This window comes from Scyliorhinus canicula, chromosome 9, assembly GCF_902713615.1.
Source record: "Scyliorhinus canicula chromosome 9, sScyCan1.1, whole genome shotgun sequence".
NCBI classification, from domain to species: Eukaryota; Metazoa; Chordata; class Chondrichthyes; order Carcharhiniformes; family Scyliorhinidae; genus Scyliorhinus; species Scyliorhinus canicula.
In genome coordinates, this window is record NC_052154.1 from 68,994,596 (window position 1) to 69,019,179 (window position 24,584).

The 24,584-nt window shown below is 44.0% G+C and overlaps 1 protein-coding gene across 1 annotated transcript in view; it reads left to right on the forward strand.

Annotated features, from left to right (window-relative positions):
- LOC119971390 (plasmolipin-like) overlaps nucleotides 1-24,584 on the forward strand; it is a 34,725-nt gene that overhangs the window by 7,414 nt on the left and 2,727 nt on the right. The window contains exons 2-3 of the mRNA XM_038806859.1: nucleotides 18,494-18,670; nucleotides 22,088-22,210. Of these exons, the coding sequence (XP_038662787.1) occupies nucleotides 18,494-18,670; nucleotides 22,088-22,210 (300 nt within the window). The remainder of the gene's footprint in view (nucleotides 1-18,493; nucleotides 18,671-22,087; nucleotides 22,211-24,584) is intronic.

The window sequence follows — 24,584 nt, forward strand, 5'->3', positions numbered from 1 at the left end:
ATTGCCCTGGCTGGTGAGCCTAGAACTAGGGGACTGGCTCAGAATAGCAGACAGGCCATTTAAGACTGAGGTGAGAAGGAATTTTGTCACTTGAGGGTGGTGAATATCTACCCCAGAGGGCTGTAGAAGCTAAATTATTCAACACTGAAATCAAGAGATTTCTGTATACGAAGACATTAGTGATATGAGGATAGTGAGGAATGGCCTAAGAGGTAGATGATCAGCCATGATGTATTTGAATGGTGGAGCTGGCTCTAATGGGCTGAATGGCCTACTCCCACATTCTGATTTTTAGAGAGGGAGCCAAGGAGAGGGTTTGGTTAGATTTGAGAAATAATGGCACCGACTTAATCGCTCAACATGGAGCGAGCATAGACTTGGCAGGCTGAACAATCTCCTTCTATGCTGTAAATGACTGTGACTCTATAGAGGAGCGATTTACATGAACTGACACTATAGACCACTAAATAGTAGGAAGGAGATAGAGGAGCAACTTGCTGAAAAGATGAAAGAACTACAAGGTAGACAGTTGCTGGATAGGACAGAACCAGGAAAAAAAAAGGCATGTCAAAGGTTTTCATCATGTACTCATCAGGGCATTTCAAGAATACTAATATAAGGGAGAGAGAGAGAGAGAGAGGGGGAGGAGGGAGAGAGAGAATAATTTATAGCATACGAGAGAGTGCATTCTCCAATAAATTGTTATTTTCCTTTAAATGGTATTCTTAAAGTGTCCTGATGAGTGTAAGATGAAAAGCTGCACCATTCTCCCAAAAAATTTCTAAGTTCATTTATGACGGGTTTTTCAGGGAGTTTCCCATTGGCTATGCTGGTGAGTTCCTCACCGCTATTCAATGAAACCCAGTCACTTTATTTGGTCCTGGGGAGTTTCTCACCAGTTTAGCCCACACCTAGAATTTCTTTTGGCACTGAGGAGCTGAACTACGAGATTGGGCCGCCATTTTGAAAGGGTGCCCTGATCTCTAAGTGAGCTTATGGATCCGCCCACACACATGGGACACTCTTTTCCCCCCTCCCCCCACAAGTGAGCACACCCTGCTATGGGGTCCCTGGGGGTCTCCCTTCTTCAGGACCCTCAAGCTCCTTTGCAGCACCCCTCCCTTGTAGGACCCCACCGTGGCATCCAGGTAGTACTCCTCCAGCCAACTTGGCAGTGCCACCAAGGCACCTTGGCAGTACTGGGGTGGCAGTGCCGAGGTGCCCACATGCCAGGGGGCACCCTGCATTTACCCTGACCAACCAGGGGTACCGTTCCGCCTGGTGCACGTTTGCCAGGGGAGGCCGGTGGATCCCGGGCAGAAAAGTCATAAATAGGTTTGCGTCCTACTTCTGCAAGCATCATTTGGACCCGCCCATTTGGGGCAACATTCTGACTCTGACGTCTCGCAGGACTTCAGAGAATCTCATGTGGCGCGGAGCCTGTCTGGAGGCTCACTGCAGGCCTCTTCTGGCATTCTCTGGCGGGGTTGTGCTCTCGCTTGTGCGCAACGCGGCCAGAGAATCACGCCCCATATCTCTTTTTCAGCAATTACAAAGTAGTGCTAAGGGAGAAACTTCAATTCTTTGAATACAGACTGGGATAATAACAGTCTGAAGGACCAAGAGGTAGAGGTATTGCTGAAATGTGAACAAATTTCTTGATTTTAGTGAGTTTCTAACGAACAAGGAAGGAAGAAGCAATAAAAATGCTGGAATCATCTGTGGAGAAAAACATTTGATATTTTGGGTTGATCCATTAAAATGGGAATGTTGGAGATGTAGTAGGTTTTAAGGAAGGAAATGAGGAATGAAATGGGTCATGTTTCAGTGGGAAAGCGTTTGAGGAACAGTGATTATAATATTGTTAAATTTTGAACAGTTGTGGAGATACAATCAAGCATAAAAGTTATTTTAACTGGAGGAGGTCTAACTTCAGTGAGTTGAAAGGGACCTGGCCTGGATGGATTGAAATTGAAAATTGGTTAATAAAACTGTAATTGAACAATGGGAAACCTTCAAAGAGAAGGGTCAGATATGTAGTAGCTGCTGTGTGGACGGAGAGGGGAGGTGGGTGGAAAGTGCTTCCAAAGCTAGAATATCCCCATTGACTAAAGGTACAGGGGTCAAATTGAAACAGAAAAGGAGATATTAAAGTTTGACTACAAAGTAGAGAATCCAGTTGCCTATAAAAAAAAGGATTAATAATCACTTGGGGAAAATATGGGTTAATAAATTAAAATCAGGATTTGTTAAAAGAAACTATATTCGACTAATTTTGTAGAGTTTCTTGAAGTAGCAAAACAAGTTAATGAGGGTAGTGTGTATCTTTCACAATGCATTTGATAAGGTAGAAAATAATAGATTTGATAAAATGGATGGAGGCAGTGGTAGTGAAGTTGGTTAATGGACAAGCAGAGAGTAATGGTGAATTAGGTTGTGGGGGTGGGGGGGTGGGTCAGTGCAGACTCAGTGGACCGAATAGCCTCCTTCTGCACTGTGTGTTCTATGTTCTGAACAGTGATAGAAAATACTGTTGGATCCTAGACCAAGCCCCAAGGCTTTTGGAAAAGAATTGGTTAAGGACCAATAACTTATGGTTTTTAATGTAGACAATGTTTGAGGTTCAAGACACTAACTAAGGGAATAAAGCCACAGGTTTCCACTGATTTTGAACAAGTGAAGTTTACTGTACAAGAGCAGAAAGATAAAACCATTTTACAATATCTATTTTGTACTCTTAACATTCAGAGTTGATGTGGAATAAGAGGCAAACTGTGATTGAACACACAACACTGCACAATTATCAGCCAATGCAACCAAGCCAGATTCCATGACTTTATCAGCACTCCACCCAGATGTCTGTAAACATTAAGTCTACCAATCCCATTGAAACTGTCTCCCTTTCAATGACCAGTCTCTGAATTTCCTCAAAGCCACGCCAACTCAAAATGCCTCAATGACTGCCCAACTCCCAGGATTTCAACCTCCTCTCCGATGCTTCCTTCCCCGAGATTTCTGAGTCTGCACCCCAGCCTCTGCTTGCACAATTCCAACTCTTAATAGCTGGCTAGCTTCACTGGGCTTGCTTGCACTGCCCATGGATTTCACCAATCTGTTTGGCGATATCAAGCTATGGCTCCCAGGGCTTTTGAGCCATAACCGCACAGAGCTATAAAATGGTTCCTGGAACTTTGTAAGCACTACCCTTCACCATGACATAGCATTCCAGGCCTCAATGAATGCTTTTAAAATTGAATTGTCTCTCCAACTCCAGAAACAAAATGACTTTCGGGGCTGTTATTTTGCAAGCAGTGTGGACACCTTGGGCTGGATTCTCTTCTGGTGTGATTCTATGTTGTGCTGGCAGCGCATCCATGCCCAGGGATTGTTTTCAATGGCGTGGGGCTGCCCACAATGGGAAACCCCATTGGCCAGCTGGCAGGATGGGGAATCCCACCGGCCGTGCACTCTGCACGGTGGGACAGGGAATCCCACCCCTTAACTCCAATTCTCCAGCTAAGTAACTTCATCTGCTTTTTATAATACCTTTTTCTAGATGGTCACCCTGAGTCCACACAGCCACAATCTTTTAAGTGTAAAAGTCTTCAGGCTGCCTTAGTTGCATTTATTCCATTTTCTATAACCTTCCTAGAACTACAAGTTACCTCTCAACTATTACTATGAACTAGGTATGTTTAACAATTGAGGGTGGCAGGGTAGCACAGTGGTTAGCACTGGTGTTTCACAGCTCCAGGGTCCCAGGTTCGATTCCTGGCTTGGGTCACTCTGGAGTCTGCACGTTCTCCCCGTGTCTGCGTGGGTTTCCTCCGTGTGCTCCAGTTTCCTCCCACAGTCCAAAGATGTGCAGGTAAAGTGGATCGGCCATGCTAAATTGCCCTTGGTGTCCAAACAAAAAAATGTTAGGTGGGGTTACTGGGTTACGGAGATAGGGTGAAGTTTGGGCTTGAGTAGGGTGCTCTTTCCTAGGGCCAGGGCAGAGGCGATGGGCTGAATAACCTCCTTCTGCACTGTTAATTGTATGATTCTATGAAATGGAAAAGACTTGGCGGATATAGATTGGTGAAATGGATGATGGCAGATCCAGCTCAAAGCCGAGAGTGTGAAGTGATTCATTTTAGTGAGAGCGAGACGCAGTTTCAAATAAATGGGACAATTTAAAAAGCGATCTGGGGGCAGCAGAACAGGTTTCTTAGCTTTATGAATAGAGGTATATAGTACAGATGTGAAGAGGGTTATACTGAACCGATACAAAATATTGCTTGGGCCCCAGCTGGAGTAATGTCTAATATCTGGACACATGGAAGAAAGTCAAGGCATTGGAGAGGGTGCAGAGGACGTTTACTAGAATGGTACCAGAAATGTGGGACCTCAACTCAGTGATGAGACTAGTGAAGCTGGGATTGTTTTCCTTAGTGCAGAGAAAGTTGAGTGGGGATTTTGAGCTATCCAAATTAATCGAGGGTTTTGATGAGTAAATAAGGAGAAACTTATTCAAACATCATAAGAGTAAGAATCCAGATTAAAGGCAAAAAACCAAGGTGACTTCTTGTTAGATGCAAGCATCACAATGACTGGAATACAGTACCTGAAAGAGTGGTGGAAGTACATTCCGTGGTAGCTTCCAAATGTGAATTTGATAAATACTCGAAGGGAGAAATTGGTAGAGCAATGGGGGGGGGGGGGGGGGGGGGGGGGGGAAATAGGGGGATGGGACGAATTAGATAACTCTTGCAAAGCCAGAGTTGAGCATACTGGGCCTTTCTATAAACTTACCTTTGATTCCAGAGGACGTAAGCTTCGTGGCAGAGTTCAGTCCAGATGAGTTTCTGGTTGGAGACAGCCCCAAAATCCTTGAAATGAATGACTATGCAGCACAATCTGATTTGTGCTCGGACTGCTCGTCAGGCTTTTACAACTCCCGAGGCTAGTGCACGGTCAACTCCAGCCCCACTTATCCCGGAGTCTCAACACAGGTGAAATTAGATTTTGTTTTAAAATTTAAACGCAAGTAACTTTTATCACTAACAGTAATTATAATTGAAATGATCAACTTCTTCCAAAACTGGTTTTTAAGACGCTTGGTGCTGACTAGTCTGGTTTCTCCTCTCCAAAATACATACCTAGGAACACTGTCCTGGAAAGCACTCTTCTGCTTAAAGACACGATCCAATTATGGGTCCACGGATCAAAAATGATTATGGGTCCATGGATCAAAAATAATAAAATAAAATAAATGGGAACAAAGGAAATCAACAGAAAGGACTCCTGGACTCAACTTTTAAAATCAAACTGGCTTTGAGGAGTTCAGTGATGGTGGCTGGCTGCACGGTTAGTCAGGAGATCTTCTGCAGCTCTTTGTGATGGTGGTTGGTGTCATGTTAGGTACACTGGCTGCAACTGGATGCAGCATAGATCAAAAAGATACTCCAGACCTTGAAGTTAGTTCAATCAGGTTTATTGAACTAATGGCACAGTTAGCACAGTTCTCTGTGAGTTTGACTCTCTGCTAACTTAAGTGTGGTTACTCTGTCTGACTGAACCAGACTAGCTCTTAGCCACGTGGTGGAGGTGTGAGATTGTAACAACACCCTTGACTGACTCTAGATGTTCACCAGTGGAAAGAGGTGGAGTGAGTGCCTCATGTCTTTTATAGTCAGATCCCATCCCTGAGTGTCCTGCCTGCTTATTGGTCATGTCCTGTTCTCTGTGTCCATTAGCTGCTTGTCTGTATATCATTGTGTGTGTGTGTGTCTATATACCATGACGGGCACCTTGGTCAGTTGGGAGATCTTCTGGAGCTCTTTCCAGTTGGTGCTCAACCAGCAGACTGGGCTGAGGCTAGAAAGGTAACATTAAAATGGTCCAAAGGGCTAGAAGCATTTGGGGGGGGGGGGGGGGGGGGCGCATATGATGTGGTCCATGATTGAGTTAATTGCAGCCTCACATGCAGTTTCTTTGCTTCTGGCCATTCATATCAGCAATGACCTGATTGAATGGTCAACAGACTTGAGAGGCTGAATAGTTTTTTTAAAATATATTTATTCTCCATTTTCTTCAGAAATTACACCCCACCAACAAACAGTAAATGGTAACAAATACAGTGCCTATCCCCTTATTAACAACAATGGCCCACCTGACAATATAAGCATCAAATAAAACAAAACCTCACAAGGAGGAAAAAAGGAATCAGGAATTGCCTATGGTCACCATTGACATAACAGTCCCCCCCCCCCCCCCCCCCCCCCCCCCAATATTCAACGCCATCCAATCCCCGAAAAGAGTACAGTGAATGACACCCATGAATTGTAGACACCGCACCCCCCCCCTCCACTTCCTCTTGTAAACTCCTTCCCCCAACTTGACTCACCGAAACCTGTTCTACCAGGCTCCGATGGCCGCAGCCCCTCCCTCCACCTCATTCCCGTTCACTGGCTGGCTTAAACTGGCCAGCGTGGAGGCCCCCGCCCGGGTCTCCTTCCCCCTTGCCCGGTCCCAGGAAAACCAAGAAATTCCCTTTAGCACACAACCCCCGCATACACACCCAAGCCCCAAAGAACCATCATTGCAAATGAAAGCCCCAACTCTTGACTTGTCCAAATATACAGCATCGACTCATTTAGTACATACACCAACACGCAATGAAAAAATAAAGTTACATGAGGCTACATCCGTACACGACCCACTCAGTCCCATTTCTCGATTCTGCCACAGTCCTTCTGCCTTCGCAAACTCCTCGCTGCTTCCGCCGTCCCAAAATAAAGTCCTTGGATTTGTAGGTCACCCTCAGCTTCGCTGGATATACTATGCCGCACTGCACCTTGCTGATGTACAGTGCCTTTTTCACCCTGAAGGCCTCCGGCCTCCTCGCCAGCTCCACCGTAAAGTCCTGGTATATGCATATACAAGCTCCAGACCACTGCACCACCTCCTTCTGCTTTGCCCAGCACAGGACCTTCTCCTTCACGCTGTACCTCCTGGAAACACACAATTACTACTCTAGGCAGCTCACTCTCCTTTGGTATAGGCCTCCACGACCGATGAGTCCGATCCAGTTCGTATCGAGAGGGATCGTCCCCCTGCCCCAATAGCAACAGAGGCTGAATAGTTTCCCATTTATCCTAAGGTTCTCACATTCCCCTTGTAAACCATTTTTATTCTATTTCCATATTATTCACTTCAAAGTTAATTTTGGGAGATTGGTTTTTTTTCTGACTACCAACTTATTTTAGCATTCGCTTTCAATCCATTTGTCAACTGCCCTCATTTGTTATACAATTACTCTGATTGTACTTACCCACAATTCTATGTATCTGGCAAATGTGCACCACTTCAAAGATTGAGTCATCCAGGCTACCTATCTATGTAGAGATTAAATAGTTAATTAGTAGAGGATGCCAGTTGTCCAATAGATGCTTACACTTCTGCCTAAGTGAGTCAGAGAATGAGAAATAGGAATTTCAAAATGTCAGTTATCAGCTAACAAAGGTGTGTTAAACATTCTCCTGTGCCACATTCCTTCCTTGTATGGACTTTGAAACCCAATTGTGTTTCACTGAAGTCTGGGAACAGCAAACTTACTTGAATGCAATCACCCTGTGTTACAAAGCTGACCGAAGCCTTCTAAATAGCTTTGTGCGTATAAGGGCAATTGTTTGGTTTGCAATTAATGTAATTTTTAAACTCCAAACAAGCATCAATTCTATAACTTTATTTGCTGACCCCAAGTATGTGGTGCCGTGACTTGGAATGTACCATTCTTATTAATTGCCTACCAGAAGAAATGAGCAATCATTTGAAGTTGCAAAGTATTAGTTTCCAGAACACACCCCATTCGAAGCGACAGGTCAATGCCAGTGTTTAAGCTCCAAATGAACTTACTTCCACCCCTCTAATGTAACACTCTACTTTGTTCTCCCTGATGTGCTGATCTAGTTCCCCTTAAGTGCATCTATGCTGTTCATCTCACTGTTCCCTGTGGTAATGCGTTCCACATTCTAACAATGTCTAGGTAAAGAAGTTACCTCCTATTAGATTTATTAATGACCATCTTAAATTTATGGCTCTTGATTCTGCTCTTGGCCAGAAGTGGAAACATCTGTCCACCCCATCAAACCCTTTCATCATTTTGAAGGCCCAATCAGGTCACCATTCAGCCTTCTGTTTTCTAGAGAAAAGAGCCCCAGCCTGTTTAATCTTTTCTGATGGGTATCACCTCTCCATTCTGGCATCACTTCAGTCAATCAGTTTTGCACCTTCTCGGCTGCTTCTACATCTTTCATGGGTACAGAGACGAGAGCTATTCAAAGCATTCCCGTGTGGTCTAACCCAAGGTTCTATACAAGTTTAACATGACTTCTCTGCTTGTCATCTAGAAAAGGACGACAGTGGCTTATTTGCTTTTTATGGCCTCATTAGCCTGTGATGCTATTTTATCCACCACCACTTCCAATGCCCATCTTCCTCTGCACAATTTGGACACTTACTTTCCCAAAGTTCATGGCCGCCTTCCAACTAAAATGTATTTCCTCACTTTCACTTGTATTACCATTCATTCATGATCATTCTACAAATTTAGTAATCCTGTATTTTTATTTTGCAGTTGTTGTTCTCTACATTAACCATGCCCTCTAAACTGCTGTCAGTCACAATTTTTGAAATTGTACTTTCAATTCTGGAGTCCAAGTGGCTCTTGTAAATGGTGAATAACAATGGTCCAGCACCCATCCATTACTTCCTGTCACTTGTAAATGGTGAATAACAATGGTCCAGCACCCATCCATTACTTCCTGTCACTTGTAAATGGTGAATAACAATGGTCCAGCACCCATCCATCACTTCCTGTCACTTGCCAATCCAAGTAACTACCTTTCAATCCCTGTCTGTCTGTTTTGTAACCAATGCTGTTAATTCTACGACTTATCCCCTGACTCCACATTTTCTGACCTTGGTAATGAGTGTACTATGGGGTAATCTGAGCAAACGCTTTTTGGAATCCAAATATATTGCATCTGGTGGGGGGCAGCACAGTGGTTAGCACTGCTGCCTCACAGCGCTGAGATCCCAGGTTCGATCCCGGCCCTGGGTTGCTCTCCGTGTGGAGTTTGAACATGAACATTCTCCCCGTGTTTGTATGGGTCTCACCCCCACAACCCAAAGATGTGCAGGTTAGGTGGATTGGCCATGCTAAATTGCCCCTTTTTTAGGGGGGGGGAGAATTTGATACTGTAAATTTATAAAAAGAAAAATATTGCATCTAGTGTAATGATTCCCAACTGGTGTGTCGCGAGAAGGGTGCAAGTATGTCACAGCCGCCAACATTCCTGCACATGTGCCCTTGCACCAAGCCACCCGACAAGTCCCAATATTTTCTCTCTCGGCGACTGCCTGGCTCCCACAGTAGTTGCAGCTTGAATGCTGTGTTCAAAACCTTTTCCCAACAGCTGCCTGCTGTGACCCCCTCGCCTATCCCTCCTCAGTTATAATAGCAACAAACTTGAGGTGTTTGTTATAAGCACAAAGGAATCTTTAGTTGAAAGCAAGGTGCAAAGATCATTTTCCCCCTCCTTGCAGCTGTGCTGAATTCTGGGACCAAATATCAAATTCAACGGATTGATTTTTCACTCACCGGTGACTGGTTCGCCTGACTGTGAGCAACTTATTCCTTCATTGGCAGTTTTTCTTTAACATGCTTCACTTTCAATGCGTTGGAATAAAGCAACATTTCCACAGCATGTTTCCTATTCTGTGCTTTGAATGAACTTGATTCCGAGTGGGCAATATACACTGGTCATGTCATTACGAGAGGGTGCAAACGCTCCCTGTGTGTTGATGATGGGAATTGATGGAGCTGGTTTGTGTTGGACGGAATGTTTTCAACTAGCAGGAGTGTGGAGCTATTGTTGAGCTGCTTTGTGAAAATCAGAACATTGTAAAACATAGACTGGTTTGGGGAAAGGATTATCGGGGTAGCTCGCAAGCGACCTGCATCTTTGATTTTGAAAAGGTGAGTGTGCTCCTGCTCCAGTTTGAGGCCGGGGTTGGGGGGAAACGGGCGGGAGAGGCCATAGTTGTTGCCATGGAGCCGGAGGCATCAGGCGAGGCGGTCAAATCCTCAATGGAGAAAATCCCCGGAGAAACTGCGGCTCTCCCTGGGAGCCTTCATTTTTTGTCTTAGGCCTGGATTTTGGAGACTGGGTCCAAGACTCTGAGCACCTGGTGAAAATTGGCCATTCATTGAACGTATGCAAAATGTCCCAACCGCGCCCCCAGGATTATTGATTTATTCAGACAGAATGTATAGTTTAATCAAAGTGTATTCAACGATACAAAACAGTAAGATGGTGGGGAAATATATGCACCTGTTTATATTCTAAAGGTAAAGTTGCCATAGTCCCAGATGACTATAGGCTGCTTTCCCATTTGAGGAGGAGAGCTGATGCTAGTGGTTTAACCTGAGGATCACCACACCTCTGGCGAGTATTCAAGTATTTATTCTAATACCTTTTCAGCTAATCATCTTCATACACTCGTAAAGCAAGGTAGCAAATATTATGGTTGAAAATTCCAATAGTACATGGTGTTCTTGCACCCAACTTAAAAATCTACAATCTTGGTAAAGTATGTAATCATTATCTTTTTTAGAAAAGATTTTTATTATCCATATTTTCATAATTTTCACCATACAAAATAAAACAGAACAACCCAACAATAGAAAACCTAAAACGGGTCATAGAATAAAAATGAAGCAATCCTTCTCACCCCCCCCCCTTAGAATTAAATAGTGTAGTCATTATCTAATATTGAATATAGTGGACCTATTTGGCACACAGCAGGGATATGTAACAGAATTACAGAGTGTAACAAAATGATGCCATTGCAAACTCTGTTAAGAGAACAAATAAAAGATATGCATCTTGTTGAGGACAAATTTTAAACCTCGCATGCACAAAATGTAAGAATGGTTGTTTTCATATAGTGCGGGCATCAGTTATATTCCAGTGTGATAATGTTTTTTATTAGTATTGGTTGCTATATCGTCATGTCTAATACCTATTGTTGAACTGGATATAACAGCTTTGAATTAAACTGAAGTTCAGTCCAAATGCTGTTTTAAACTGTGCACCCACACAGAGTGGCTACGCACACAATGAGGAAACACTTGATGTGTTGTGGATTGCTGAATTGGGGTGCACCCTGTGCCCGCCCCTTGATTGGCCACTGTTGGTTTGCTACTACATTATGGGGTGTTCATGAGCAATCGATTCAGCTGAAAAAAAGTGTGTATGCTGTGGAATTGTCTCGGTGAAGTGTGCCGTGTGACTAAAAAGGTTGGTACCACTGATCTTGTGTGTGTTATACGTTTCCTGCTGTTCAAAGTATTCAATATTGGATAGGGGTCCAGACTCAACATTAGCTCTGTGTTCTCCCCACGGATGGTGTCAGGCCTGCCAGGATTTTCCAGCATGTTCTGTTTTTGATTCAATAAAGTTGGTCATTTACGATCTTCCTTTTGGAATTCCATGTTGTATCTTTGAGTACCCAATTTTTTTTTTCCTCCAAGGGGCAATTTAGTGTGGCCAATCCACCCATCATGCACATCCTTGGATTGTGGGGTTGAGACCCACATAAACACCTGGAAGAAGGTGCAAACTCCACACGGACAGTGACCCAGGGCCAGGATCGACCCAGGGCTCTCAGCACCATGTGGCAGCGGTTCTTCCACTTCAGGACTTGATGGCCATGGAAGATACATTCATGTAACAGCCAAACATTGTAATTATGATCCTGTAAACCGTTCCAATACATCTGCTAGCAGGAGGATTTCCTGGTCAGCTATACTGCAGAAGGCAATGGGACACCATTGCAGTATTTTGCTAAGTGGAATAATCATGGACCAATCCAATGGAAGTCCATGATTGCCAATGCCCCCTTAGGCATGGAATCTGAAGCAGGAGGAGATGTTTCTCTAGTGGATCTTTGAAGGATTCCATGCTAAGTTAATGAGAATAAGTCCAAGGCAATAGAAATAGGAATCACAGTAGCTGCCCCGTGATTTCCCTCCCCTCTAGTTTTTAGCTGATGTCTCATGTTTATTTAACTAAGCTGGTTTCAGTTTTTCTTCATCTGCCCTCATCTTCCAACAACCTTTCTGTTGTTGTACTTGTTTTTAAAATGAAAATGGATCCCTCCTGATGGATGATTAAAATTTTAAAAAGACATCTGCTACCTGTTGGAGAGGCTACGACCTGCAATGAGCTCTGCAACAAAACAATATTGTTTGGCATTAAATGGGAGGGCTCAAGTGACATGGCATCAAAGTATCTGGCATAATGAGTTTTATTTTAAGTAGCAGTTGAACAAGTGCTCCAACTCCAATGTCCTGTGCCTGTTGTCTTTGTAATGGAGCTTTGTACAGTGCTTCCAGTCATGCTTGAACTGGGAATTATTCAGTTGGAAATATCCTTGTGGAAGGTCAGGAACCCTTAAGGGGGGGGGGGGGGGGGGGGGGGAGATGACAGGGAAACCTGATCTTCTCTGAAGTGTGTCATCTTAGTAAACATCTGTAAGATCTTAAAACAATTGGCACAATAAGCACTGATGTTCAGTGCAACTATACAGGCCCATCTGCTTTTGCAAATCTGTTTGTATTTGATCCACACTTCATTATTAAATTCAACAACAAACTTTGCGTTATGCACTGCGCAAATGGCAGAAGTTTGGAGAACAGGTGCTACCCCCATATTGTTGCATTGCCATTGGCCAATGTAGGCATGCAATAATGTATAGGAGATGGCAACATGTAGCACATTAACATCAAAAAAACATAGCTCTTCCACTACTGGGTGCAAATCCACAAAATATCAGAATTATTAAGATCAATGTCACAACTGAGGGGATTTTCCACATCTGGTTTATTGGTCTAGTAATCAGCTACATAAACTTCCTGTACGTTAACAACAATAGAAGTGATGAAGGACTTGATTTGCATCCATGAAAACATATTCATTTTTGTGGTCTGAGGGGGAGGAAACACCTGATGTTAAAAGATAATGTCTTGTTAGGACCACATTTAAATACAATCTTGGGCAGCGCAGTGGTAAGCACTGCTGCCTCACGGGGCCGAAGTCCCAGGTTCGATCCCGGCTCTGGGTCACTGTCCATGTGGAGTTTGCACATTCTCCCCGTGTTTGCGTGGGTTTCGCCCCCACAACCCAAAGATGTTCAGGGTAGGTGGATTGAACATGCTAAATTGCCTCTTAATTGGAAAAAATGAATTGGGTATTCTAAATTTAAAAAAATAAATACAATCTGGAGTTTGGGCGGTGCCCCATGGCGCTGAGGACCCGGGTTCGATCCCGGGTCCCTGCCCGTGTGGAGTTTGCACATTCTCCCCGTGTCTGCGTGGGTCTCGCCACCACAACCCAAAGATGTGCAGGGTAGGCGGATTGGCCACTTAATTGGAAAAAAAAAATATTAGTTACTCTAAATTAGGAAAAATAATAATATAATCTGGAGAAGACTCTCAAAACATAATCATGAGTCTTGTATTGGTATTTAGTGCATTTGAAAGTAAATGAATTAGAAGTCAACTTTTTTTTAAAGTTTACATTTCCCCTCTAGTATTCTGATCCTCATTTCTAAGCTAGTAATGGTGATTTTGACATGTGCTTCAGGCTGGATTGTGTAAGGGGCAGAATGAAATGAAAATAGTTTGTCCATTCAGAGAGGAGGGTACAGTGCTCTATGGTACCTCCATTTAAGTGCTGGTTGAACGGTTTGATTAAAGGGGACATCACATTTTGGCCACCCCACCATCCACACACGAGCATTTTCCAGCAGAGAATGGGTTTAAGTGGGAAACCCGATTTGACTTTTGCCTCATTAGCCCATTAATGCTTGTAATGCCTCATACTGCTATTCTCGCTGTGATATAAATTGGGCTCATTTCTGCACTTTACAAATTAATGCTGTTGCACTCTAAGGAACAACAATGCCCTGATGACATAGGATTACATTTCAAGAGACTTTTTGTAGTGACAAGGGAAGCTTATTGAAGCACGTCATGCACTATGACAACACATTACAAGCCTAATGAAAATTGCAACACTGAGGCCAGTGTTTTCACTGCAGCAGTTTGACAATAGAAATGCAGGAGTGGAGGAGAAAGAATCAGTCCTTAAAGAACGGTTTGATTCTTGTGCCTCGTTATTTTATGATGAAGGATTTATAAACACCAAATGCTTCATTTAGGGCAGTTTTAAAATATTGTGTCTTGTGTCTGCCAAAGTCAGTGGCTATAGATGCTGTCAGTCCTATGCCCCTGAGCAACAATAGGCTATTTAACCAAGGTGGGGGGGGAGGGTACAGATTCAATGGGCCAAATGGCCTGCTTCTGCACGGTAAGGATTCTACAAAAATCATTGAGTAATATTTAAAAAGAAGTGTCAATTATTCCTGACACTAATTACATCTTGAGCACAGCTGTAATGTGACCTCAAATTAAGAGGACATGTCCTAATGAATGCTTTCTACTTTGTACAAACCACTCTCCTTTAAAATGCAGAAAGTGGGGGCAAAAAGGCCATGTTTAAATGAATGAGATTAAAATTTAAACTACATACTAGAATACATTTCCCCGATAACATTTTGTACTAATCTAGGATCCATGATCACCTTATTCTACAAGTGAAAGGAGAGGAAATTTAGACATTGGCGGCACATTTTACTGCTGACCACGGGCTCTACAAAATTCTGTCCAAGGTCACTGCCAATTGGGTCAAATCTGCTCTGGAATTGGTACTGTACCTGGAAGGAAGAGCTCTGATAGGCTCTGATAGGCAATTATACCCTCAAGTAGCAGAAGGCTGTGTGCTGGACAGGGGAGTGGACACATGCTTCATCACCTTGGATTGGGAGAAGGCTTTTGAGAGAATATTGCACACCTAATGATGAATGTGTTCTCCAAAATGGGGTTTGGGTAGGGACTCTGCAGTTGGATAAGTCGGTATTTGTAATCGGTGGGAATTTAATCAATCTGGAGTCCAGAGAGGCTATTCCCTGTCTCCCTTCCTTGTCTGGTCTTGTTTGGTGTGTGCCGTATCAAATGTTATGTACAATCTATCAGGAAGAGGGCTGGAAATTGTGGGCAGCAGAAGCCCCCTGATCAAAGCTCCCCCCGTACATGGACGATGTCGCCGTCTTCTGCTTGGATCTAGCATTGATGTACAGATTTAGGTACTGCAACCAGTCTGAAATAAAAACAGACTATTCTGGAAAAACCCAGCAGGTCTGTCACATTCTATTTTTCTTTCCGATGTCCAGCATCTGCAGTATTTTGCTTTCATTATGCAACCAGTTCAAATAAGCCTCGGGAGTCATGGCAAATCACACTGAGGCCATGTTCTTTGGTAGCAGAGCTAATCAATCCTTGTCCCCCTCACCATCCAGTCAAATTGCCTCCCAAGGTGTTGGCGGTAGGGTTCAGAAAGGCCTGGGTGCCCGCTTTTTAAAAACTAGAAGGAGCACGTTGCTGAACTGGGAACGTGGGAGTAACACTCTCCCTCCATTGCAAGTGAGAACCTGGTCATCAGGTGTGATGTGCTCTTAGTGTTGTTTTTATATCGTGCATGTCGGGCCCATTCCTCACATCTACACCAGGGTGATCACCCGAGCCGCCACCTGCTTTATCTAGAAGTTTAAAATGGACTGTGATTGCAGGGTCAAGATGTAATAATCACTAGATAAAGGGGGAGGGAAAGATATGCCCAACATTGCCCTTGTCCTGGTGGCCACCTTTTGTGTGCAGTTATGTCAAGCTGTGCAATGACCTTGGGTACACACACACACACACCCAAGTGCTGAGCTTCCTTATTTTCGTGAAGAATGGGTTTGGCCATGTTATTGTGAAACTTTTCAAAGCAGTTGGACTGGGTTATGCTACTTGTCCATCATGGAAAGGTTTATGCAGAAAAACACCTTTGACCGTTCAGTAATGGTCTGCACTTAATGTCCTAGAGGCCCTGCAGGGAAAGGGAGATGGGAGATCCTGTTGGATTGTTCCCTGAGCAGACTTTCAAAGCGATTTGGAAGAATGCCTCATTCCAGATCTATCTTTTTTCTTAATGTTTTTATTGGCCATATTTTCTGCAATTTCCATACCAAATATAAGAAAACAACAACAAAACAACCACAACAATGTAAAACCTAAAATATCAACTTGTATTACAAAACACCAACAAGCCCCCCCCCCCAAGCATTTAATGGCAACCATCTCCCAAAAGTGCATGATAAACCCCAAGAATTGTAGAATCTTTCCTTCGCTTCCTCAGCTCAAACTTCACCTTCTCCAGGGTCAAAAACTCAAGCAGGTCCCCCTGCCATGCCAAGGCACAGGGCGGAGAAGCTGACCTCCACCCCAGCAGGACCCACCTATGAGCGATCAGTGAGATGAATGCTAAAACGTCTATCCCCACACCTTGGACTGGTCCCACACCTCAAAGATGGCTTCTGGGGAAACCAAGCTCCACATCCATATGCAACACCAAGAGAAATTACTAAATACCTTCCGCCAGTACCTTTCCAGCTTCGGGCAGGACCAAAACACATGAACATGGTTTGAGGGGTCCCTCCCCCATTACTGTCCAACATCTCTTTCCCCCCCCCCCCCCCCCAAAACAGCCGGCTCATCATTGATTTTGTGAGTAGTGTCCTATACGCATCTTTCAATTGTATCAGCCCCAACCTACCGCACGAGGTTGAGACGTTCACCCTTTGCAGCACCTCACACCATCGTCCCTGTTCCATTTCCCCCATTCCCCAGCTCTTCCTCCCATTTCACCATAAACACTCTGCAAAGACACCCTAGCCTCATCCTGAATCCTCCCATAACATGCCGGTCCTCCCCCCCCACCCTTCCCGCCGACAGCACTGCTTCCAACAGTGAGGAGCCTGGCGTGTCAGGAAAGTCGAGGAAACCTTCTTTACAATATCTCAAACCTGCTGGAACCTAAACCCATCTTGAGCCGACCTGTACTTCTCTCACAGCTCCTCCAAGCTCGCAAGCCCCCAAGAAACATCTTTAATTTCATTAATCCCCCTCTCATTTATCATCCCTGGCTCAAACCCATGATTCCCCCTAATCGGCATTTTCTCTGCCCCCCCCACCCCAATGCCCCGTCACAGCCCCCAGCCTAAAGTGCCATCTAACCTGCCTCCAGATCAAAGTGGCAACCACCACTGGACTCACCGAATACTTACCTTGAGCCGTCGCTAGCGGTGCCATTACCAAAGCCCTCAATCCTGACCCCCTACATGAGCCCTCCTCCATCATAACCGAGCCCCACACCTTCTCCACATTCACCGGTCAGTAATAGTATGGTAGGTTTGGGAAGCGGACCACCCCCCTCCCTGCCCCAGCTTGTATCGCCAGATCTTTCAAGCAAGCACCAAGACTTAGTTTGACTGTGGTGAGAAAGACCATCTCAATCTGATCATACATACTTGGAATCTCTTCCCTCCACACATTGCCCTCTAGGTGGTGGAGGAAACAAATGCTGTCCTCCAAGGCTTAGAGAGAGAGAGATGCTGTGGTTTTTGCCAAGGTTCATTTCCATAACGCAGGATGGCGTTAAATTGTATAGTTTGAATTTACACAAAAAGCTTGGCAGTTAACTGTGCATTGTTCATGGCTAAGCCTTTGCCAATCAGATTCCACTTGCCTGCCAACCAATCAGCACCCTCTTGCAGTATAAATTGTTGTTTCTTAAAGGTTTTGACAGCAAGTCTCGTTATTTTCAGCAATTCTCAAGTTCTGTTATACCAAGCAAAAGAAAATAAGCCCTTACTATTCTCAGCTTTGTGTTGAGTGTCGTCTATGGCTCAGTTATAGAAGGCTATGGGTTCAATCCCATTCCAAAGACTTGAGACCCGGGTTCGGTCCTGGCCCCAGGTCACCTGTCTGTGTGGAGTTTGCACATTCCCACTGAGTCTGCGTAAGTCTCGCCCCCACAACCCAAAAAAATACGCAGGATAGGTGGATTAGCCTTGCTAACTTGCCACTTAATTGTGGGGGGGAGGGGGGGGAATAATTGGGTACTCTAAACTTTAAAAAAATTCCAAGACTTGAGCATTATAATCAAGGTGAACCCCCCCCCCCTGTCTTTCAGACAAATCAATAATCCAAAGTGGACGTAGAAGGTCTTGTAACAGTGTTTTGAAGGAAAGCAGGGGGTTTATTTCCAGTGTCCTGGCCAACATTGGTGCAACTGCCGTCGTTCCTAAAACACATTATCTGGGCGTTAGCTCATTGCAGTTTTGCAGGCGTTTGCTGTGTGGAAAGTGGTTGTGTTTCTTCGCATAGTGACTACATCTCAAAGTACTTCATTGACTGTGAAGCATTTAGTGACACCTTGAGTAAAAGATGCTATGTAAACTCGTATAATTTTTTCTATATGTTTTATTTTGTTCTGTGCAGGTTTGTGGTTTGTTGGTGTGGGCGTTGATTGCTGGTTCAACAATCTCCACTGGTGATGGTGCCTTTGGATGGGTGATCTTTGTGGCCATCTTCCTATGGATACTCACCGTTGTTATCTTTACCTTCTACTTGTTGAGCCTGACACCTAAACTGCCAATGGTGCCTTGGCTGCATCTGGTAGGTTGAATTTCCCTTTCAAAAAGTAGAAAATCTATATAAATGGTACTCCCAGTATAAGTGAAACAAGTGGGATCTGCGACTACAGTGAACAGGCAGCAAGTCACCCAACAATTTACTTCAGTTAATCGGTTCCCGAGATTCAAAAATTCCCACCGCCATAAAAGTTAATTTCGCCAAAGTAGTGCTAGTACATGATAGTATTCTGGCTGAACTCACTTGTTTCTCCGTGCCATATTTTCTTGGAAAGTAATTGATGAAGGATCAAGAGGCGATATGAGGAGATTTTTGAGGCATAAAAATGATGCACCTGAAATTGTGGAAGAAGCAGATTCAGTAGTAACCTTCAATAGGGAATTGGATGTATACTTGGGGGCGGGGGAAGTTGTAGGGCACTAGGACTAATTGGGTAGCTCTTTCAACGAGCCAGCACAATGGGCCAAATAGCCACTTTCACTGCTTAGTTTTTTTGATTTTATTTTCTGTACTCTGGTTTATCGTACAAAGCCCGTGTTAATTTTTTTTTATTGTGTAATGGAGCTTCACACTTTTTGGGGTTTTTGACCTTTCAGTAAATCACCTTTTGAATCCCAGATGGAGCCTTTCCATTTCAACTATATCCCTTGATAACTTGTTTTCCTTCAAAAAATGAAATGAAAATGAAAATCGCTTATTGTCACGAGTAGGCTTCAATGAAGTTACTGTGAAAAGACCCTAGTCGCCACATTCCGGCGCCTTTTCAGGGAGGCTGGTACAGGAATTGAACCGTGCTGCTGGCCTGCCTTGGTCTGTTTTCAGAGCCAGCGATTTAGCCCAGTGTGCTAAACCAGCCCCAGAAGATCTAGTCTGTCTCAACACGGGGCCATCCTTGGCTGAGGGAGTGGTTGGAGAATTGCACCACAACCCATGTTGTCATTACAATTGTTCTTGGTTACATTTTTTTAAAGCTGTGTGATAGGTTATTTTTGTAGTATACAGAATATAAGATGGGCTGTACTTAGCACTGAGGGAGGAGTGAACTTTACAACCCAGCTGCTGGGTGGTTATGGAGATGAAATCTCAAGATGGAATGCAATTGGGCTTTTATAACGCTTGTAGCTGTACCAAGTGTTCTTCCATAGAAAGAACTCTAGACCTCAACAAATTGCAAAGCAACCAATCTACTGAGTTGGATTATTTAGATTTGCGTATCCAATTAAGTTCTAAGTGAAAGATTCTTATTCGATATGTGAAAATGAACATTATTCTTTATCATTACATTCGGTTGTTGTCAGACTTTTTGACCAAGTTGTTTTTTTAAATCAAGCATCGATCCTCAAAATATAATATTTCTCCCAATAGATGAGTTTTCTTCCCCTCCTGAGATGAAATGTTACATTAACAGAACCTGAAGCTTGCAGCTGGAAAAGATGAACGACCAAAAAACAAAGTGGGCATCATGGAAATCTGGATATAAAATTTGCTTCATTGCAGGCTGTATTAATCCAGTTTCCAAATCCTCTGCAAATTATTTAATATGTAGGTGCAGAATCTGAAAGCTTACAATTATGTTTTAACCCTTCATAAACTTTGCTGAAATTGACACTTCAATGGGTGTTAACCTAATGGGACCAGAGTGCCGCCTGGTCTTGTCCACTCTGGATCCTGAGGTGCAGCCATCAATATGGCAAACTTCAGGCTGTAGCCTGTACCTTTAAACTCTGGATTTATTCAGAGGTTTCATTTTGAGATTTTGACATACATGCAGAACGGCTGATCTATTAGGTGATCACAGCAGCAATTCCTATGTTTTGCCTTCCGACTGAAATAAGACATTTAAAAAAAAGTATGAAAAAAAGTAATTTTCTTTTTCAACATCAGAGTCTTCATAAACCTTGGCTAAAAATTGTGCATTAAGCTCAGGTTATGCCGAGTTAGATGATCTGAGCTGAGATAACATGAGGCCCAATGGTGAAGGTGGGAGGCATCATAACCTAGCCTAACCTATGGTTGAACATTCCAGCTAGGTTCATACATGAACGAAGACCTATTTGGGAAAGGGTTATCTGTGAACACTTTTATACAGCAGGAGGTAGCACTACATAAGATATGGGGAGGATTTTTTAACTGGGGAGGATTTTTTGGAGTAGGAGGCAGTGGCATAGTAGTACTGTATTGTCAATGGATTAGTAATTCAAAGACCCAGCAGGGGAATGTTCTGGGAAGAAGGGTTCAAATCCCACCAGGACAGATGGTGAAATTTGAACTCCCATCAAAATCTGAAATTAAAAGTCTAGTGATGGCCATGATATTGTCCCACCTGGTTCATAATACAAACTCATCTGGTTTGCTAATGTCTTAGGTCTGGCCTACATGTGACTCCAGTTTCGTGACCACAATCTCTCCCTCAATGTCAACAAAATTTAAGGAGTTGAGCAAAGTTTCGTACACGCCCTGGTCTGCATAAATGTTGCCCAGTTGGAGATGGTTGACAGCTTCAAATTCCTAGGTGCGCACATCACTAACAATCTGTCCTGGTCCGCCCACGTCGACGCTACAACCAAGAAACACAACCGCGTCTATACTTCCTCAGGGAACTAAGCGAATTTGGCCTGTCCACATTGACTCTTACCAACTTTTACAGGTGCACTGCAGAAGGCATCCGATCGGGCTGCATCACAGCCTGGTATGGTAACTGCTTAGCCCAAGACAGTAAGAAACTACAGAGAGTCGTGAACACAACCCAGTCCATTACACGAACCCATCCATTGACTCTGTCTACACCTTCCACTGCCTTGGGAAAGCAGGCAGCATCAAAGACTCCTTCCACCTGGGTTATTCTCTCTCTCAACTTCTTCCACTGGGCAGGTGACACAAGGCTGAGAACACTCACTAACAGGTTCAAAAACAGCTTCTTCACCTTTGTAACCAGATTCCTGAACAACCCTCTTGTGGACTGAACTGATCTCTTTACACATCATCTCAACTGGGTAGTACTGCACTCCATCTGCTCACCCGATGCCTGTGCCTATGTATTTATGTATGTCCTATGTTTTTTAATGTATGGAATGATCTGTCTGGGCTGTACACAGAACAATACTTTTCACTGTACCTCGGTACATGTGACAATAAATCAAATCAAACAGTTGACTTTAATTGCCCTCTGATGTGGCCTAGCAAGCCATTAATTTTGAGGGTTATTAGGATGGACAATAAATGCTGGCCCAGCCAGTGATACCCACATCCCATGAATGAAAAATAGTGACACTCCACAGGACTTGAAAATCTCTGCTTCCCTTAAACATCCCTTAACTTTAAAATCCCAGATTTTAATTTTGCATTTGTGACCCAGGCAGTCTAAGATGAGAAAGAAATACGTTAAATGTGTTTATTGCAGCTTGTGAGGCAACTTACATCTGTTTTTCACTCTCTCCGTAGAGTCTATATTTTAACTTGGGTGCTACAGTTTTGTACTTAACTGCCTTCATTACCAATGCATCATCAGTTGACCCAACATCTATTAAAGGGTCTTACAGATACAACAATCGAGCAGCTGCTGCGGTGAGTGTTTACATGTATTTTAAGTTAACTTTTGCCTTTCAAATGGTATTTTTAAAATCATTCAAAATGATAATTCAAAATTGTGAGATGTATAAAATACTTATTCCAATGTTGATCTTGATTGGATACGCAGTGCTTCATTTATTTCCTGTTCATGCACAATCCAGCTGAATGATCAGCATTTGAACTGGCTGAAACATTATTTCTGATGTAGCTGTTTTCTAAAGCTGTTAAAGTGAACAGGAAATGACTGGCGATTTTCAATTTGTATTGAGTCAGCAGGACCAGTCACACGTGAGATTTGAATGGAATTGGCTGTATTCCCTCTTGTCGCAAAATTCTAAATTGTCACAATGTCTCCTGTATCCGCCAAATGAAGCAGCATTGCCTGTAGACACACCGATCACCTCGGCAGAAATAATTTCTTGTGCCGTTTATTTAACAGTTTTTCATCAATTTTTAAAATACAATAACGGAAGTCCGCTACATATAGCAACCTGAATAATTCTTCCTTCATTAGATTATTTAAATTTGCATGTCCAATCAAGTTCTGAGTCAAAGATTCCTATTGGATATGCGAATATTAACAAGATTCTCGATTATTGTTTTTTTGTGTCCAAATATGGTTAGATGGGGTTACGGGGATAGGGTGGAGGTATGGGCTTAGGTAGGGTGCTCTTTCCAAGAGCCGGTGCAGACTCGATGGGCTGAATGGCCTCCTTCTGCACTGTTATTTCTATGATTCTATATACATTGCTGTTAGTTTCTGCTTACTGTAGAGTGCACAGGCTTTTATCTGTTTATACTTTGTTGCCGACTGACTTGGCATGTGCATCGCAGGTGTTGGTCTTTTTACTTTTCAGTTTTCCTCTCTACTAGTTGTTGTTGGCCTCGAACAGGTTTTGGAACAGGCTGACAAATTGCCCCCCAGCAGTAAGGGAGCCTTCCTCTGACCCTCGGATGGTGTATTTGATCTTCTCCAAATGGGGAAATTCCGATAGGTCAGCCGGCCTGTATGCAGCTGTGGGTGGTGTTGCTGATTGCCAGTCGAGCAGGATTCTCCGGCGTGTGATTAGGGAAGCGAAAGCTAGGATGTCAGCCCTCTTCCCCAGGTGTAGCTCTGTTCTGATTCCCTAAAGGTTGCCATATTTGGGCATGGCTTCACCCTCATCCCCACAACCTTGGACATTGCCTCAGAAAAGACTGTCCAGAACCCAACAAGTTTAGAACAAGCGGGTGTGATTGGCCGGGCGTCTCTGGCACTGTTCACATTTGTCCTCTACCTACGGGAAGAACCTGTTCATTCGGGTTCTGGTAAGGTGTGCTCTGTGCACTGCTTTGAACTGCATGAGGCTGAGCCTTGTGCAGGAGGAGATGGAGTTGGCCCTGCTCAGTGCTTTAGTCCGGAGTCTCCAACCCATTTTGTCCCTCCCCCCCATTTCCGTCTGGTCTAATGGTGTTCGGGCTCTGTCCAGTAGCTGTCCATATATTTTCCTGCAGAGTCCCCCCTCATTACTGTCTGTTTCATCAGGTCCTCTAATAGTGTGGTCTCTGGGGGTGTTTGGTTTGTGTACCCATTCCCTCACTCACTCTGCTGTTGCTGCCCCGTGGTCGAATTGCAGGTTTGGCAATGCCAGGCCACTCTTAATTTTCCTCCTTTGTGGTGTTGGTTTGGGGACTCTTAGATTCTTAGCCCCCCTCCACACGCACAAACGCCCTGATTAAGCTGTCTATGCTTTGGAAGAAGGCCTTGGGGATGAAGATCGATATGGATCTAAACAGGAAGAGGAACCTCGGTAGTACATTCATTTTGACCATCTGCATTCTCCCTGCCAGGGAGAGTGGGAGTGTGTCCCACCGTTGCAGGTCTGTTTTGACTTCTTCCACCAGGCCTGTCAAGTTCTGTTTGTGGATCTGGCTATTTGGATCCCCAGTATCAGAATCTATTTTGGGCTATTTTAAAAGGGAGCCTTAAAGGGAGCACTGTGAATGCCTCACTCTTGCCGAGGTTGAGTTTGTAACCTGAGAAGGTTCCAAACTCTTTTTCAGGATCTGCAGGATTGCTTTCAGTCCTTCCTATGGCTTAGAGTCGCGTAGGAGCAGGTCATCCATATAGAGTGAAACTGTGCTCTCTGAATCCTCTTTGAATGCCCTTCCAGCTTTCCGCGTGTGGCAGAGCTATCGCCAGCGGTTCGATTGCTAGGCCAATCAGGAGCGGGGACAGTAGGCTTCCCTGCCTTGTGCCTCTTTATAACTGGAAGCACTCCGAGCTGGTGGTGTTAGTTCGAATGCTCGCCTTGGGAGCATTGTACAGGGGTTTCACCCAGGCGATGAACCCCGCTCCGACCTCGAACCGTTCCATTACCTCAAGGTG